A 17,384-nucleotide genomic window follows, 5' to 3' on the forward strand; every position below is an offset into this window, starting at 1 on the left:
TATAGACTGTTTTGCTTTATTGCACATGGTTAACCAAGATTCATGCTCACTGCAGGCCAGAGCCTTGCAGTCTTTTTTGGAAACAAAGACTCTTTAGTTTCATCTCACATATGTTGCAAATGAATGATGACATAGGAGCAAAAATGACTAAGACAATCAGCTACCTTCCAATAACATACATCAGCCCCTGTTTCCTGCATATACACATCCCACACATTCAGGGAACAACGGAGCCAGGATTGTACAAGCCTCGAGTCACACAGCAATGCACACATGTAAAAGAACAAAAAAAGACATTTTTTTTTAGAAAGACAGATGAACATGGACAAGATTGCTATCGCACTTCGCTCTTGCAGGATGTAATCAAAATCATATGTGGTTGAACATGCCGTCATATGCAGCTGTAATGGCTTGACCTTTCAACTCTGTGACTAATCTCGTGGTGCCGTGGCATTGCCAGAATATAAATCATCGTGTCTGGGGCCCTTCTTGAGAGTTCAGCCCCAGTTCTCCGCCTAATGACTGCGCCTCTGTTGCCATTCAGACCCCACTCCTGCTGGGAGCCATTTTGGAGCAGAACTTTCATAGGAAGTGAGGGATGAGGTCACTTATTTCACACAATTGTGGCAAAGTCGTGGAGAGACAAATAAGACCATGTTTACGTCAGGCCTGTGGCAAAATGACATAAGGAGAAGGGCAAGCCTCCGTCTACATTTATACCAGGCAGAGACGTCTGTAAGCAGCTCGCTTTCATATTGCCCTCGTCATCTCTGCCTTTCAAACCTAAAAACCTCTGGCTCATCCGAGAAGCTTAAGGGGGGCAAGGAGAAGTTGTGATGGCAGGAGAAAGCAAGCGACTATAACTTGTAACATAATACAGAATTATTTATCAAAAATTCTTAACAACCCCCACAAAAATAACAAAAATTAAAAGTCGTTCTCGCATAAACTGTGCTTTAAAGGAACAACGTGGAATGGTCCCTTTCAACATATCGATTTCAAATCCTGCATCAGATTTTTAATTAGATGTTACACAGTTCATATTAAGTCTCATATATGCAGTAGTTTGGAGGGCAAATGCAAAAGGAACATGGTTCTTTTCTAATCTCAATAACTGTTGTTTGAAAACTGCCCTGATAGGAAATATCATTTGGATATTTTCATAACTGGATTCATGACTGCATTTCAATAGGAAATTGTGAATTTTACCAAAAATACAGATGGTTGTTTTTACTTTTTGACTTACATTAATGGTTACTTAAGTCACGCATACGGTCATGCAGACTTTGCATATGGTTAAATTAATGATACTTTGAGAAGATCCCTCAAATAGAGTGAAGCGTCTATTGTATCTCAAGTTATAGATACTTATTCATATATACTGCTTGCCATCATAGGGAGAAATAGCACAAGACGGGGTGAGGGGGCTACAAGACTAGTCCCCCCCTTGTGGCAGGGGTTAGTAAAGCATGCCCTGCTAATTAACGCTCACAAGAAGCATGCATTTCCAGCACACGGATAGAGACGCAGCATGCAGCACTAATCCACACCGCACAAATTACCTCTTCGTTACTGTGCCGATAAATCTTTGTCTTTCGCTTTAAACTACCAAAAGTATTTTCCAAAAGCCCCTGGCAGCGCCTCCAAAAGCTTTTACAGGGAGAAGATTGAGGCACAGTGGGCTGAGGGAGAAAAGGGGACAAAGGCAGAAATGAAGGGCAGCAGAGAAAGAGGAATGGAGAGCAGCTGATAGTCAAGGAGAGAAATCCCCGCTGTGCCGTTACAAAGAACAAACGCCCATACGCCACCGAGTTGTTCTTCTTTCAGGAACAACAACACATATCACGTATGCATTTCCTTTTCAGCGATGAAGTGAGGAAAAAACTTGTGATGCCAATAGAACGGCCATCTTACAAATGCCAGTCTAGTGTAGAGTGACCAGAGAGAGGTGTGGGTGTGCGTCTCTCTCACCCTGTGGATGGGTTCAGAGGTCTCCCCAGCTGCCTCCTCCATCTTCGGAGGGGGCTCCAGCAGCTGATCTTGGCCATCCCCAGAGTTGCCAAAGCTGAGAATGAGGTTGACCGTGCCCCCTCGCGTGGGGCTGCTGGGCTCTTTGAGGAGCAGGATGGGGGGCTTGGGGGACTCTGATGAGGCAACTTCACCTCCCTGTGGTCCAATACTCTTCATCACCTCGTACCCATCCTCTGACCGTTTCTCCGGCGTGGCTAACGTCTGTGTGTCTGTGGCCGACTTCTGCCCATCTTCGCATGTGCTCGCTGCTGGGGATCTTTGAGAGTCATGGTCCTCTGGCATAGGAACCAATCCCTATATAGAAGGATGGGGAGAAAAATCTGTGATACACAATGCAATATTCAGTGGAGTATTTTTTGACAGAAGGCAAAACACATTTCTTGTTTTTCTGGCTCCGGATTAAAACTCCTTGGATTTAGAGGGAAACAACAACTATCAGGTTAAAGTCCAGACTCTTAGCTTTAATTTGAGGGGTTTTCATATATTTCAACTGAGAAGCTTAGAAATAACAGCATATTTTGTACATAGTCCCCATCTCTTAGGGTGTCATAAGTATTTGGATAAGATAACATGCAAAATAAAGTATTCATGTGGAGTTCTAGGTTGCAAATCTTTAGCATGTAATGCCTGCCTGACATGTTCGAGTCATAGACATCACTAGACACTGGTTATGGTCTGCCAGGCCTGTACAGCAGCCACCTTCAGTTCATTGAGTCCTACCACAGAGCCAGAAAGGCAAGAAATGCACTGCTGCCCAAGTACTTCTGGACTTCACTGTGCACCTCTATTCTTTTACCTCCGTAAGCGGCAAGCATACTGTGGCCTCTGAGTAGATGTTGTCTTGGGAGGGCTCCTCTCGTTTCCTCTTGAGAAGCCACTGTTGTTTCTGAGCCCTCCAGTGCACAAGGATCCAGCCAAGCATGCTCCTGAGTTCCTCCATACGCTCTCTTACCTGCAAAGAGAACAAACGTAGGGGATAACCTCGGGTTTTTGGACAATCTCCTCGAAATAATTTGAGTTCTGCATGGGGTCACGGGTAAATATGGCTGCGTGTCCTCACCATCTTGTTGAGGTGGTGCTCTGCATGTAAAAGGTTGCTTCCCGTGGTTGACAGCTCATCAAACTCCTCGAACTTCTGCTCAATCTGAAAGTCCAGCTCCGTGGCCAGTGGCTCCTCCCCGTCTTTCCCATGATGTAATGTCAAGTCAGAGAAAATGCGTGAACGGGTGTCTTCAGTCCATAAGCTGTTCAAAGCGGAAGAAGTGAGGTGAGGCAGTGGAAGAGACCAAGAAATAAAATACAGAAACAGACCACAGCAAAGATCACGAACACACACAAAATGTGAGTAATGCCTGACCCTCAACACGGGGATCGCTGGTTCGAATCCCCGTGTTACCTCCGGCTTGGTCCCCACAGACACAATTAGCCGTGTCTGTGGGTGAGAAGCCGGATGTGGGTATGTGTCCTGGTTGCTGCACTAGCGCCTCCTCTGTTCGGGGGGGGGGGGGTAGCGTGATCCTTCCACGCGCTACGTCCCCCTGGCAAAACTCCTCACTGTCAGGTGAAAAGAAGCTGCTGGCAACTCCACATGTATGGGAGGAGGCATGTGGTAGTCTGCAGCTCTCCCCGGATCGGCAGAGGGGGTGGAGCAGCAACCAGGACGGCTCGGAAGAGTGGGGTAATTGACCAAATACAACTGGGAAGAAAAAGGGAGGGGGGGGGAGAGGCGTGCAAGCTGCAGCAAGTCAGTGATGTAGCCATCACACACAGGTAAAGGTAAAGTAAAGGTAAAGTAAAGGTAAAGGTTAGCAGTGTGGACTGGGCCTAATCGTTTCAGTGCCAGTAGTACATTGGTAGGTTTTACTTTTATAGTCATCCATCTTTCTTTATAATGGACACACAGCTCTGCTATCTACAGTTTAATATAATTAAACCAAATTAAACAAATCTACAATCTTTGTTCAATAAAAAAAAATCCCTACACAAATTCGAGTGGTGCTTTTGCTTTTGCTTTTAATAAATTTGATTTGGCTTTTATTGCTGTACTGCCTGATGTGCTGTGCCGTAGTGGAGTGGCTGTTTTCCAGGTGACAGTATGGTAGGAAAGGACCATAGCTGACTGTAAAAAAAAAAAAAAAAAAGTTAAAATGACCACTCGAATTCGCTGTGATAGACCGCTGTAGGATCATGTTAGCTTTGGCTGAACCGCGATAAGCTTTTCTTTTTTTTTTTGCCCTAAATGAGGATTTAGGGATTTGTCCTCCATTAATTGCACTTAATCCCAGATGGTGTTCTGAAGCTGTGTCCAGTCTAAAGAAAAGGATGGATGACTCTTGAAAACAAAACCTTATGGGCCGAGTATAAAAACAGTGAACTACTCCTTTAAATTCTACATTTCTCCAGAGCCCTGTGCCTTTACAACCAGAACATCACGTCATCTTAGTAAACAGATTACACTGGGCAGGTGATCTCTTAAAGTCGAGTGGGATTTTGAAAGTGAGTCTGTCTCTGCGATCCCAGGACAGCGTCCCCATGCCCTGCTTACATCATTGCGAGGTAGCTCCTGAAAAAGTCCTGGAGCTGAACAAACTCCTGCAGCCGTCTTCTGTTTTCCATCAGGCTCTCCCCCAGCTCCGTCCAGGCCTGCAGGGTTGCCTGGATCTTAACCCTCAGAATGCGTAGCTTATCCGGGCACAGCTCCTCCAACCGAGAGGCCTGGGCCTTCATCTCCTCAACCTGCTCCCTGATGACCTCACAGTCGACCTGTGGAAATTCAAAATGGACAGCTCTCATCTCGTCATTCCGGGGGATCGGTCGTACAGGCTAGGCTTTGCAAATTGTGTTGTCCCCCCCCCCTTTCTCCCCAATTGTATCGGCTTAATTACCCCACTCTTCCGAGCCGTCCTGGTCGCTGCTCCACCCCCTCTGCCGATCTGGGGAGGGCTGTAGACTACCACATGCCTCCTCCGATACACGTGGAGTCGCCAGCCGCTTCTCTTCACCTGACAGTGAAGAGTTTCGCCAGGGGGACATAGCGCGTGGAAGGATCACGCTATTTCCCCCCAGTTCCCCCTCCCCCCGAACAGGCGCCCTGACCGACAAAAGAAGGCGCTAGTGCAGCGACCAGGATATACCCACATCTGGTTTCCCACCCGCAGACATGGCCAATTGTGTCTGCATGGACGCCCGACCAAGCCGGAGGTAACACTGGGATTCGAACCGGCGATCCCCGTGTTGGTAGGCAACGGAATAGACCGCCACACCACCCGGACGTCCTGCAAAATTGTATTTCTAAGCATAAGTTCTGCAACAGTAATGTTTAGCTAGTGAGCCATATGGTCCACATATGGACTGCTGCGCTATAGAAAGCTAGAAGTCTCGACCTTTTTTCTCCTTTTGACGAGGCAGTAATTAATAGCATTGAAGGCTCTATGGGAGTAATACTTCATAATGTTTTTTAGCTGCAGTGAGCCTCCGGAGCAGAGAGGAGTGAATGCCTATATGCTGACAGCACAGTTATTTCAGTATGGGAGATTAGGTCATTTCTGTTCTTCAGTGGTATCAAGTCCAGACAGCTGTGCGTGTGTGTGATAAACACAATGTTGCCCAAAGATGACTCACACAGAAATCCACCACCCTAAACCTCACAGCTCCAACCCCGTAACCTCCAGACACGTGTACACACCCAAGCAGATTTGACCTTTGCTCACAAGCTCACACAAATGCAGATTTGCACACAAATATACGAGTGCAAAAGCGTGCACATAACTGCAGGTGTGCACAAACCCATCCATACAGACAAACACACACGGACACACACAGCACTAACAGCAGAGTGACTCACACACTTATAAATAAATGTCCTTGCTGGATAATAAACTTTTGCATGCTCTGTGTGTGTAGATGTGTGACTGCATTGGTGCAGTTTACATCATAAATTAAACAGGGCTCAGAGCGGGGGGATGGCTGGCCCCCTCTAGATGTGCAAAATTCTGGCACAACAGGAAACAGACTGTGGAACAAAGTGTTAGAGGCGAGACAGACGAGAAAGAGGCCGGGGCTTTCCCTTTTTCGTGACACCAAGGGGCAGAAGTCCATAACTCAAAAGTGGATGGCTTGGATCACAATTACCATCAGTTTAATTCTTAAATGCAGTCCCGACGTGGTTCAGCACCCTCCCATTTCAAAAGTCCTCCACCCCCATCCCCCCACCCTTACCTCCAGCTGGTCCTGCTGCTCCTGCAGACCCTCCAGTCCACAATGGTCCAGCTCGCACTTGGTGGCCATATCCGTCTCTCTCTCCAGGATGTCCATGCTGAGCTCCTTGCAGCAGCACAGGCACTCTTCCACATGCACGGTCAGACTGGCATGCTGGGGTACGGACAGCCGTCATTAATATAACAAGCAGTATGACTTACAACTAGCAGTACATCATTAAAGCCTCATTACATTACGCTACGTGGGACTTTGTTTTCCACGAAGTACTGCGCTGGAAATAGGTGGTCCTCATACTGTCAGTGGTTATAGATATGTGTGCATGGCTGTTTTGACATGACTCGTTTTGCCAAGATAAATTGAATAATTCAACAAAAGACTTGTGTGACCAAAAAAGCAAGGGGGAATGGCAGCTCATTTGGGGCTTATTAAAGCACCGTCGCCACAGACAAAAAGAAACCAGATGTCGGTCCATTGCTTTGTACAGCTGTTTATGACAAAAGTAGAGGAACTTTAAACCCGTGTTACTTCATCTGAGATCATTAAAACTTAGAAAACATCGTGTCAACTGTCTGATCTCGTGAACCATCAATCTCGGCGGCTGGTCCCAGTAACGCGGCGAGGAACACCGTCTATACAGTTTAATGTTAAGACAACACAATTTTAACTCCATCGAATTTTATTTGTCTTGCACTTATTCTTCCATTGACCAAGTGTTAAAGTCTTCATACCTTGCACAGCAGCTCCTGGATGGCCTGCTCGTGGCTCTGTGCCCGGCCTCGTTCTCTGACAGTGTCGTTCAACATCTCCACAGCCTCCCGCAGCTCCTCCACGGGGTCTCCCATGCTCTCCATCAGGGGGTCACCTCCGCCGCCGCTTTGGAGTCCCAGCAAGGTGGGGGTCGACGTAATGTCGCTGTGGAAGGGCTGATTACCACACCACAAACACACACACACACAGGACAGTAAAACCACAACGTTACAGGCTTGATGATTGACATATATGACAGGTGACACTCAACCCTCCTGCCTGAAGTCAAAAAGTTTTTTCTTTTACTTTTTTAACATGGTATGTTGAATAAGAATACTTGTAACTAGGGATTCACAACTAACCATGTATTAATCTTGATTTCGATATTAGCTTCCACAATTAATTGATCACGGCTGTGTTTATCCTGCTATGCTTACATCGCAGAGTACCAAGACCAGCCTGCCATGTTTTTAACCTTTACATGGTTTTTCACCTGTAGATGTCAGCAAACTCGCTCCAGTTCCACGTTCGGCTGCCTAACTTTGATTTTTAAAATTTTCCCACATTTTCTCCCCAGTCGAAATTTGCCCAATTACCCCACTCTTCCAAGCCGTCTCGGTCACTGCTCCTAGCCCCTCTGCCAATCTGGGGAGGGCTGCAGACTACCACATGCCCCCTCCGATACACGTGAACTCACCAGCCGCTTCTTTTCACCTGACAGTGAGGGGTTTCACCAGGGGGACATAGCACATCGGAGGATCACGCTATTCCCCCGAGTTCCCCCTCCCCCCCGACCAGAGGAGGTGCCACTACAGCAACCAGGTCACACACCTGCATCCGGCTTCCCACCCACAGACACAGCCAACTGTGTCTATAGGGACGCCTGACCAAGCCAGAGGTAACATGGAGATTTGAACTGGCAATCCCCGTGTTGGTAGGCAACGGAATAGACCACTACACTACCCGGACGCCCCGGCTGCTTAACTTTTAAGCTGTTTCTGCCCTTTTGCCACAATGTTGAAGGTCCTCTGACAAAACACTGAGGTGTGTCTCACCTGTCCCAGGCTGTAATGGCCTCTGGTGAGCTCCTGGCTCTCCTCCAGCTCCACCCGCTCCAGGAACTCGGTCAGCATGCGTGTGTCCTGCAGCTCCGAGCTCTGCTGGGTCAGGGCACTCTGCACACGATGGTACCTGGTGGAAACAAAAACAATCAATCGATCGATCAATCAATCAATCCAACCTTATTGATATAGCACAATTCCTACATTGGAATGCAGTGTGAGTTACGTTAAACAAAAGTGCACTGATTTAAAGAGACAAAGCAAATAAGTAAAATTAAGCAAACATTAGGGATGCACCAATACTTGTACTGGTATCGGTATTGGTGCATCATATAGGCTATAATGAGGTATCGATATTGGAGATTTTACCCGAGACAAAAATCAGATACCAGAGGTCATGAGTAATGTCATCAATAAAAGAAAAATGGCTTGATTCACTGCATTTTTGACACATGGAAGCCCGTAGTTCATTAATGTTGGAAAAAAACTTGTTCTATCTCATTAAATGTATATGGTCCCTGTCCGTTCATTTCGTAACCATCTTTAGTATGTATATAAGATGTTAGAGCTGCTTATTAAAGCTGCACCAGAAACAGTACCACCAGCTCTGTCATGTGGGGGTAAAGTTCATCTTGAATCTTAAATTATTTTGCCCATTTACACCAAACTGATCGAAGTCGGTCAATACTGAAAGATTCCTGCTTGGAATCAGTGTTGGTAGCGAAAATGTGGCATCGATGCATCCCTCACAAAAAAAATCTAAAAAAAAAATTTTTTTTAAATTAACTTAGAATAGAAGAGACTGGAAGTGGCGGGATGTTCAATTGTTGGGACAAACCTGTTTCTCTCACCAAAGCCACAATACAGAGAACAATACAAAGCATAAAAGAATATATGCCATCACACAAAAATTCGGTTTATGTTATTAAAGAATTCATACATTATATCTATTCAAAATAAATGCCCCAGGGCATTAAGGGACTCTGCCCATCAGTGAGGCTGCAGAGGGGTAGCTATTTGACAAGGTTCTTTGTTTAACAGGGCAAATGAGCCTTGCAGAGCCACTTAGGTATACGCAGGGATAGATAATAATGTCTATAATAATAATAATAATGACTATAATAATAATAATAACAATGTCCTGCATCAATGGGCACGTCAGACTGTGCAGGTGTCAATCACTGACCCCCCACCGTCCAACGTACCACACTTTGTAAGTAGTTAAAGCCCATCGCGATTCTTTATTTTCTTCAGTAAGCTTGGTGTCCTTTTACAGCCTGGTCTTGTGTTTACAGACTTAGGCGTGTCCAGTAAACCGGCTAACATCCTGATGGTTTTACCAACACTCCTCCAAGGTGACAGGCTTTCTCTAGGGGCAGCCTGGGCCCCTGCCACAGAGACAGGCATCACGGTTTTTAAAAAAAACAGGGGTGTCTGGGTAGCGTGGCAGTCTATTCCGTTGCCTATCAACACGGGGATCGCCGGTTCGAATCCCCGTGTTACCTCCAGCTTGGTCGTGCGTCCCTACCCTCATAGCACCTGACACTGGCCCGGATCAGCCCACAGTCCGGCAGATCCGCATAGGAATCACATCCGCCCATAGACACCCCCCCCCCCCCCCCCCCGCCGCCTCTGCGCCGATTCCGGCAGACCAATCACATCTGCTCCTAAACCGCCCCGGCTTCCTAAAAGTTTTGGTCTGTTGTGTAAAAAGACACTGGGGCGGATCAGTTTTGCGGATCCGCGACAGTTGCTGTGATACATCCGGCCTGGATCTGGCCCAGTTTCATTTGCTGTCTGGGTACAGACACAATTGGCTGTGTCTGTGGGTGGGAAGCCAGATGTGGGTATGTGTCCTGGTCGTCGCACTAGCGCCTCCTCTGGCTGGTCAGAGCGCCTGTTCGAGGGGGGGGGGGGACTGGGGGGAATAGCGTGATCTTCCCACGCACCACGTACCCCTGGCGAAACTCCTCACCGTCAGGTGAAAACAAGCGGCGTGGCGACTCCACATGTATGGGAGGAGGCATGTGGTGGTCTGCAGCCCTCCCCGGATTGGCAGAGGGGGCAGAGCAGCGACTGGGATGGCTCGGAAGAAGTGGGGTAATTGGCCGGATACAATTGGGGAGAAGAAATGGGGAGACGCTGGAGTCAGATTTTGAGCTCTGTGATTATACGATCCTGTGGTTTTGCTAAACGACAAGAAAATCCCTGGATTTTATGAATACCCTCTTCCACGTTCGAGTCTGCGTACATCATGACACACAGTCATGGCAAGCTTAGCGCCGTAGCCGCTTGGAAACAATGACAGAATATTTGACTCTATTTCCCAAACCACAAAACCCACAGGGTGTGCTCTGATCCGATCCATAACGTAAATCCTCTATGACGACAGATGTCAGGGGGCCTCCCTGGGACATCGCCTCCCCCCCTCCAAACACTGACACTCACTTTCTCTCCACCTCCTCCATGCGGGCTGGCAAGCTGCGTGCGTGGGGGGGACATTGGCCGCGAAGCTTCTCCACCTCTTGCCTGAGAGCGTGGAGCTCCAAGCCGCGGGCCGCCACCTCTCTCAGCAGCAGACGGCTCTCCCTCTCGGCGGCGCTCACCGTCTCGGGGTCCCCCGCCAAGGAGCACTCCCTCAAGGACAGCTCCACGGACTCCAGCCAGGCCTGCAGGCTGCCCAGGGCCTGCAGCACTTTAACAACCTGTTGAGGGGTAACAAAAGAGGTAAAAAGGAGAAAGGACGACATCAGAAAAGGCTGCTGTGGGAGAATCACGTCATCCGTTGAATAATTCAGGGGGTTTTCCTTCGTATGTTGGTTAAATGGACTCTGAAAATAGCCCAGGATGATGCACCGTGCAAGGAAGTACGGCACTTGAGGCCGGCCGGGAACGCACTGACCTACATCTTTCCCAATAAAAGATTGTGCTTATTCCCAGTCCAGCATCAGTGTGGATGGATTTGCAGCCGCTTTCCATCCTATAACTGAATTATATGACAGAATTATTTATGTCTTCTGGACAAGCCTTTGTACATTTCTGGGGATATACCCTACGGGTAGGCAGCTACTAACGGAGACTGTGTGTGTGTCGTGCTCGGGCTCCGAGCCGGCTTCTTGCAACACAAACGCTGATCCAGAATCATCTCTCATAACCATAAACATCACCATAATTTAAGAGGTAGGAAAGTGATTCACTTTGCTCTGACCTAAGGGGAACTCTGACTCCGAGACACTTTATGAATAATAATAAATGATACACTTCAGCTGCAGCTGAGGCTGGGAGTTGGCAGCCCGTAGATTTAGGGCCCATCCGCGGCTAGTCTTCAGGGGGCGTTGAGGATTTGTGGTAGGGGATTGTAGAGAGACAGAATCACTACTTCTGAAACAGCTTAAGCGAGGAGTCGTTTGCTGTGGCAGGAGAAGAAAGGCCGCTAAGTGTGGTGCCCAGAGTGTAAAGAATAATCTCCTGTATCTGATCTTTCATATGAATAAGATTTAGGGAGTTCCAGCTGTGTGTCTGAGTTCTGTATCCAAACTGGTGTGCGGGCCATTTCATGCCAGCAGGGTCAGCCTTCCTTTAGTATATGACTGTTGGTATAATGTGGACTAATGCATGAACAAGTTGGGTCCAATCCAGAGGTGGAAAACTCCGCTTCAGAAAGTAGAAGTACTAACCATGTATTTGTTCCACCCATGCACTAAACCAGCTGATTCTAATTAGCACAACACTTAAGCCAGGTAGGAGAACTAATTAGTGAAATCAGCTGGTTTAGTCCATGGGTGGAGCAAATACATGGTTAGTACTTCTACTTTCTGAAGCGGAGTTTTCCACCTCTGGTCCAATCCACCATCGTTTTACTCTGTTGTTACTGAGACCAACAACAAAACCCAAAAATACTGGCTGAGATATTACAATTAACAATGAACATAAAGGGTGATTCAATTTTGTGGGAGGATCAGGCTACCCCCCCCCCCCAGTTCCCCCTCCCCCCTGAACAGGCACACCCCAACTGACCGGAGGAGGCGCTAGTGCAGCGACCAAGACACATACCCACATCCGGCTTCCCACCCGCAGACACGGCCAATTGTGTCTGTAGGGACGCCCGACCAAGCTGGAGGTAACACGGGGATTCAAACCGCCGATTCCCCTGTTGGTAGTAGGCAACGGAATATGCTACCCGGATGCCCCGTTATGATGTAATTTTACTCATCAGCTTCAGTGTGGGGATTTTGAGCAGAGAACCACAGCTGGACACAGCTTTACAACATCTTTTGGCGCCACCGAATATGAGTAAGACGTGTTCCAGTAAGTCCAATTTCACCCAGTTATCTCAAACCAGCGGCCTGAATCACAAAGCAGCACAGCCGAGTTAGCCAGATAACTGAGGCGTAAAACCTAGAACAGCCAATTTGCACTACAGTCTATGTTCCAGATTTGGGACATACCGGGTTTTACTCAGCAAAGTCATCCAGTTATCTTCAATGAAACTGCTTTGTGATACAGGTCACTGGTATTTGGAAGTAAAAACAAAAGTTATTACCCAAACTGTCCAATAGGGTCAATGGCATCGCTGCGCTAGTTACTTCCTGGTTTGCAAGAATCAGCAGTCTATATTTACCATAGACAGACAGTAACAACCATCAATAAACTACCCAGCAAGCACAACGGAGAAGTCATATATACTGGGAAATCATGTACACGGTCTAACTGAGACACCAGGGCCTGGTTGTTGTTGTTGTCGTTGAAAGAACAGGTTTAAGGATCGAGTTCAACTGCCCCGTAATACACCGTTGTAAAGCACAGTCCAGAAAGCTGGTCCAAAATCTCCAAAACGAAGCCAGTGAGTAAAATGATACCATAACCAATATGCGTCATGGCAAAAATTACGGAATATAAGATCCAGGTTGTAAATAAATAAATAAATAAATAAAAAGCAAAATTATCTTGTAAGTTGTAAGGTTAGGTCCAGGGTGTTGGAGATGAGTACAGTATTGAGAAAGGCGGAGGAGTCAGACCTGACTGTTATTCCCTCCAGCCTAATTCGACCACACGAGTGGGACGAGAGATCACCACTTCGCATGCCAACACCTTCCCTTTCCAGAGGAAACATGTCCGACTTACAATGGGCTTCCTATTATTTCACGTCAACAGAGAAAAGCAGCAGATTCTTATTTTTGGATCATTCTTGCTTCTGAACCTTCGTCCGCTGGAGAACAGAGGAGTGAAAGCACATGTCTACTTAACACATTTTCGGGGAATAAAAGCACCATTTCAGAGGAGCAAGTGAGGCAGAAGCAATATATGATATTTTGCTGTCTCATCTGCGAAATTATAAAAGTTAATTTTTTTATGTTATGAGACAAAACTAAATCTCATATCGTTGTTAAAACAGAACTCAAGTCCAGTGTTTGAGAGGACGGGTCTCCTGGTCTTACCCTGAAACCCAGCTCCTCTGAGGCCTGCAGAAAAAGAGCGTTCTTCTGGTGCTTCCTTCGTAGCTCTTCCCAAAGGACCTCCAGCTGGCCGAGGAACTCCTCAATCTTGGCACTGCCGGGGTGCTGCGCCCGGACCAGCCCACGGCCCTCCTAAGGAACAGTCACGTGATCGATGAGTAAGGCCTCACATTTTATTTATTTACCACCCCCCTTTTCTTTTTTCCTCCCCAATTGTATCTGGCCAATTGCCCCACTCTCCCAAGACATCCTGGTCGCTGCTCCAACCCCTCTGCCGATCCAGCCAGGGCTGCTACTTTTCACCTGACATTGAGGAATTTCGCCAGGGGGAGAATCACGCTATTCCCCCTCAGTTCCCTGCTGAACAGGCACCCCCGACTGACCAGAGGAGGCACTAGTGCAGCAACCAGGACACATAACCACATCTGGCTTCCCACCCGCAGACACAGCCTATTGTGTCTCGTAGGGACGCCTGACCAAGCCGAAGGTAACATGAGGATTCGAACCGGGATCCCCATGTTGGTAGGCAACGGAATAGACCGCTGCGCTACCCGGACGCCCCTCGGTTATTATGTTTTAGTGAATTTGGGGGGGGCATAAATTTCGCCTCATTTTACCTTTTTGACAACCTCTATCCTGGCTCTGTTGGAGAGGATTTCTTCTTCCAAAGCGTCCTGACACCTCTTGGCGGCCTCCAGCCCCTCGTAGCCTACCACTGAACACGCCTGCGTAGCCATGGCTACGTTTTTTTTCAACCAAGAAAGAGTCTGCGATAGAGAGGGGAGGAAAGAGCCACGGAGGAAGAATGATGTGAGAGAGAGAGAGAGAGAGAGAGAGAGAGAGAGAGAGAAGAAAGAAAAAATGGAGTTGATAGGAATGGTACTGGGTAGGCAAACGGGAGAAGGGATATTTAGCTGCCAAACCACAGGAAACATTCGGGCTGTGAACCGGTTCCAGACAACCTATGTCATCCTGGCCCTTAAACCCAAAGCTTCTCCACCCAGTGTTCACAGCACTGGCAAAAGATTCAATACAATTCCTGGAAATAAGGGAGCGCAGGCTTACTAGTCAGTGCACACACACACACACACACACACACACACACACACACACACACACACACACACACACACACACACACACACACACACACACACACACACAGGACACACACACGCATGCATGCACCCCTGAAGACAAGACAAATGCTGAGTGTACCCTCAGTGCTATTTAAATGTCAGTGTCCAAATTGGAGAAATGTTGCATAATGTCTGTGGCCGGTTGCGTAACAATGGTGTATGAATTGATGACAACGTGTGGCGCGGTCGCAGAAGAAGTCGGCGCTGTGACCCTGACGCTGTGAACCGTCTGAGGTCACAAGAACAATCAAAGGAAGATCTCTCGTTTCAAGGTTTGTTAGGACGGTGTTGTATGGAAGAGTTATGCAGTACACTTATAGAAGAACAAGAAGACGACATTATTATTATCATTGTATATACATATAATGAAATTCATTCTCTGCTTTTAAACCAGTGGGCAGCTGCAGCGCCCGGGGACCAAGTCCAGTTCTTCTTTCCATTGCCTTACTCAGGGGTGCAGGCAGGAGTATTAACCCTAACATGCATGTCTTTTTGATGGTGGGAGGAAACCGGAGCAAACCCACGCAGACACGGGCAGAACATGCCAACTCCATACAGAAAGGACCTGGGACCGGCATTCTTGCTGTGAGGCAACAGCGCTAACCACCGGGCCACCGTGCCGTTACCGTCTGCGTAATACCACATAAGGGCTGTGTTTAGAAGTAATGGGCTCTGGTGAGGGATGGATGAACGCACGTACGCGTGGATGTGGCGGTGGAGGGGGATGACACACCTTGTCAGCGGATACGGTGAACCTCTGCAGCTGGATGTGTAGCTGTGGGTGGCCTTGCAAGGCGGTGGCAAGCTTGGGCTCGGCTCGTCGTTTCCTGTTGCAAACCAAACGCAGACATGTGACTCCAATTATGTCTTACATAATGAGAGGGACACAGAGAGGGAGGAGGGGGGGGGGGAGTAGCCGGGCTAAAATGTCACCTTTCCCCTTCTGACTGATGTCTGACTGTGACATCATCCACCAGGGGGGCGGGGCTGTCTCCCAGGGGTAAGGCGCCACCGTGGCTCCCCGACTTCTGCTCCTGGCTGTGGTCGCCTGCTGTTCGTCTGCAGCTCCCACCTTCACGGGTGATCTGCAGACGGAAAGAGCAGAGGACCGTAAAAAGAACGTTCCCGAAGAACCGATGCGCAGGCAGTGCATGACATTTGAGGAGTGTGTTGTGTGTGCCATCATGAATATCGCGGTGTGACTGGAGACTTGGTCAACAAGGACAAGGGAAGAATCCACCTTTGGGTGCATTTCCTGTTGCAAGCTGCTTGACAACAGTGAGCTTGGTATTAAAAATAAAAAGTACACACTTGGAAAAAAAATTACCCTTCACTTTACCCCACAATCACAAATAGTGTCTTGCCAGGTCATTGACATTATGCTCCAATACGCCGATGACAGAGAGAAGTTATTACTATTATTGAAAAATACACTCTTCGAGCTCTCTCTATCTCTCTCTCTCCCTTATCCCTTTCTCTCATCTAATAACAACGTTGTTTTTTCAGCTTTTCATCATTTTTCCATGACCATCAAAAGGCTTTTTTTGGATTATGTAGAGGGGTTTCAAGATTAATTGCGCCGCCATGAACCTTGTCTGTTTGTAGAAATATGTAAGAGATGTCAGCAGCCTCTAAGCCTCTTAAACAGTCATTTGGTGCTAAAAATCTTTGCCAAAGGACACTTCAGCAAGGTTCACGAGGAGGCGCTGCATGAATCTGGACTCTGCACGTAAGTGGAGTATAAAAGTCCTGATGAGACCGAGAGTCATTATGCTTTCCACCTGCAGTGAGCTGCTAAAGACCCATGAAAAATTGTTAGGACATCTCCAAAATCCAGTGCCAAACCTTCAGGAACATTTTCTAACGAATCTGTTTCATGTTACTGAATATTAGATATATAGACTCGAGACTAGTTTCTGTTTCTATATTCTACTGTGAAGGCAAAGCTCTCAATTTACCAGTCAGTCTTTGTTCAAACCCTCACCTATGGTCACGAGCTTTGGGTAGTGACCAAAAGGGTGAGATCTTGGATACAAGCGGCTGAAATGAGTTTCCTCTGTAGGGTGTCTGGGCTCAGCCTTAGAGATAGGGTGAGGAGCTCGGACATCCAGAGGGAGCTCGGAGCAGAGCCACTGCCCCTCCAAAGGAAGGCCCTCCTGGGGGCCTTCCTTTGGAGGTTTTCCGGGCCCATCCAACTGGGAGGAGACCCCGGGGTAGACCCAGAACTCGCTGGAGGGACTACATGTCTAATCTGGCCTGGGAACGCCTTGGGATCCCCTCAGGAGGAGCTGGAGGGTGTTGCTGGGGAGAGGGACGTCTGGAGGGCCCTACTTAGCTTGCTGCCACTGCGAACCTACCCCCGGAGCAGCGGCTGAAGATGAGATGAGGTATTCTACTGTTGCACTGCTTTTCGTTGGCTTTGTTCCCCTCACTACAAAATACATGTTGTATTTATGTGTAATTTCTTTGCCTTGTGTGTTCTGTGGAGTATTTACGTGTTTGAATGTTGCCGCTGCTGAGCAACAACTGCCCCTCTGGGGACAAATAAAAACCTACTTGACTTGGCTATTCTCATGCATATGCATGAGACATGCAAAACATCTCATCACCACTTATCGACCGGTGTATCATCAGGTAACGTCTGGCCGAGGTGACGGCTCAGAGACAAAACTCATGGCTGCGGTTCTGAGTCAGTGTTTTACAGAGATGATTAATTTACGCCGCTGCCAACA

At 47.8% G+C, this 17,384-nt stretch overlaps 1 protein-coding gene across 1 annotated transcript in view; it reads right to left on the reverse strand.

The window, feature by feature from the left end:
• LOC130123229 (spectrin beta chain, non-erythrocytic 2) overlaps window positions 1-17,384 on the reverse strand; it is a 43,468-nt gene that overhangs the window by 8,099 nt on the left and 17,985 nt on the right. The window contains exons 12-23 of the mRNA XM_056292364.1: window positions 15,586-15,737; window positions 15,386-15,479; window positions 14,131-14,280; window positions 13,496-13,645; window positions 10,506-10,762; window positions 8,052-8,187; window positions 6,978-7,172; window positions 6,250-6,402; window positions 4,577-4,794; window positions 3,092-3,275; window positions 2,828-2,983; window positions 1,972-2,325 (exon numbers count right to left, since the gene is read on the reverse strand). Coding sequence (XP_056148339.1) covers window positions 1,972-2,325; window positions 2,828-2,983; window positions 3,092-3,275; window positions 4,577-4,794; window positions 6,250-6,402; window positions 6,978-7,172; window positions 8,052-8,187; window positions 10,506-10,762; window positions 13,496-13,645; window positions 14,131-14,280; window positions 15,386-15,479; window positions 15,586-15,737 — 2,199 coding nt within the window. The remainder of the gene's footprint in view (window positions 1-1,971; window positions 2,326-2,827; window positions 2,984-3,091; window positions 3,276-4,576; window positions 4,795-6,249; window positions 6,403-6,977; window positions 7,173-8,051; window positions 8,188-10,505; window positions 10,763-13,495; window positions 13,646-14,130; window positions 14,281-15,385; window positions 15,480-15,585; window positions 15,738-17,384) is intronic.

Source organism: Lampris incognitus, chromosome 13, assembly GCF_029633865.1.
Source record: "Lampris incognitus isolate fLamInc1 chromosome 13, fLamInc1.hap2, whole genome shotgun sequence".
Classification (NCBI taxonomy): domain Eukaryota; kingdom Metazoa; phylum Chordata; class Actinopteri; order Lampriformes; family Lampridae; genus Lampris; species Lampris incognitus.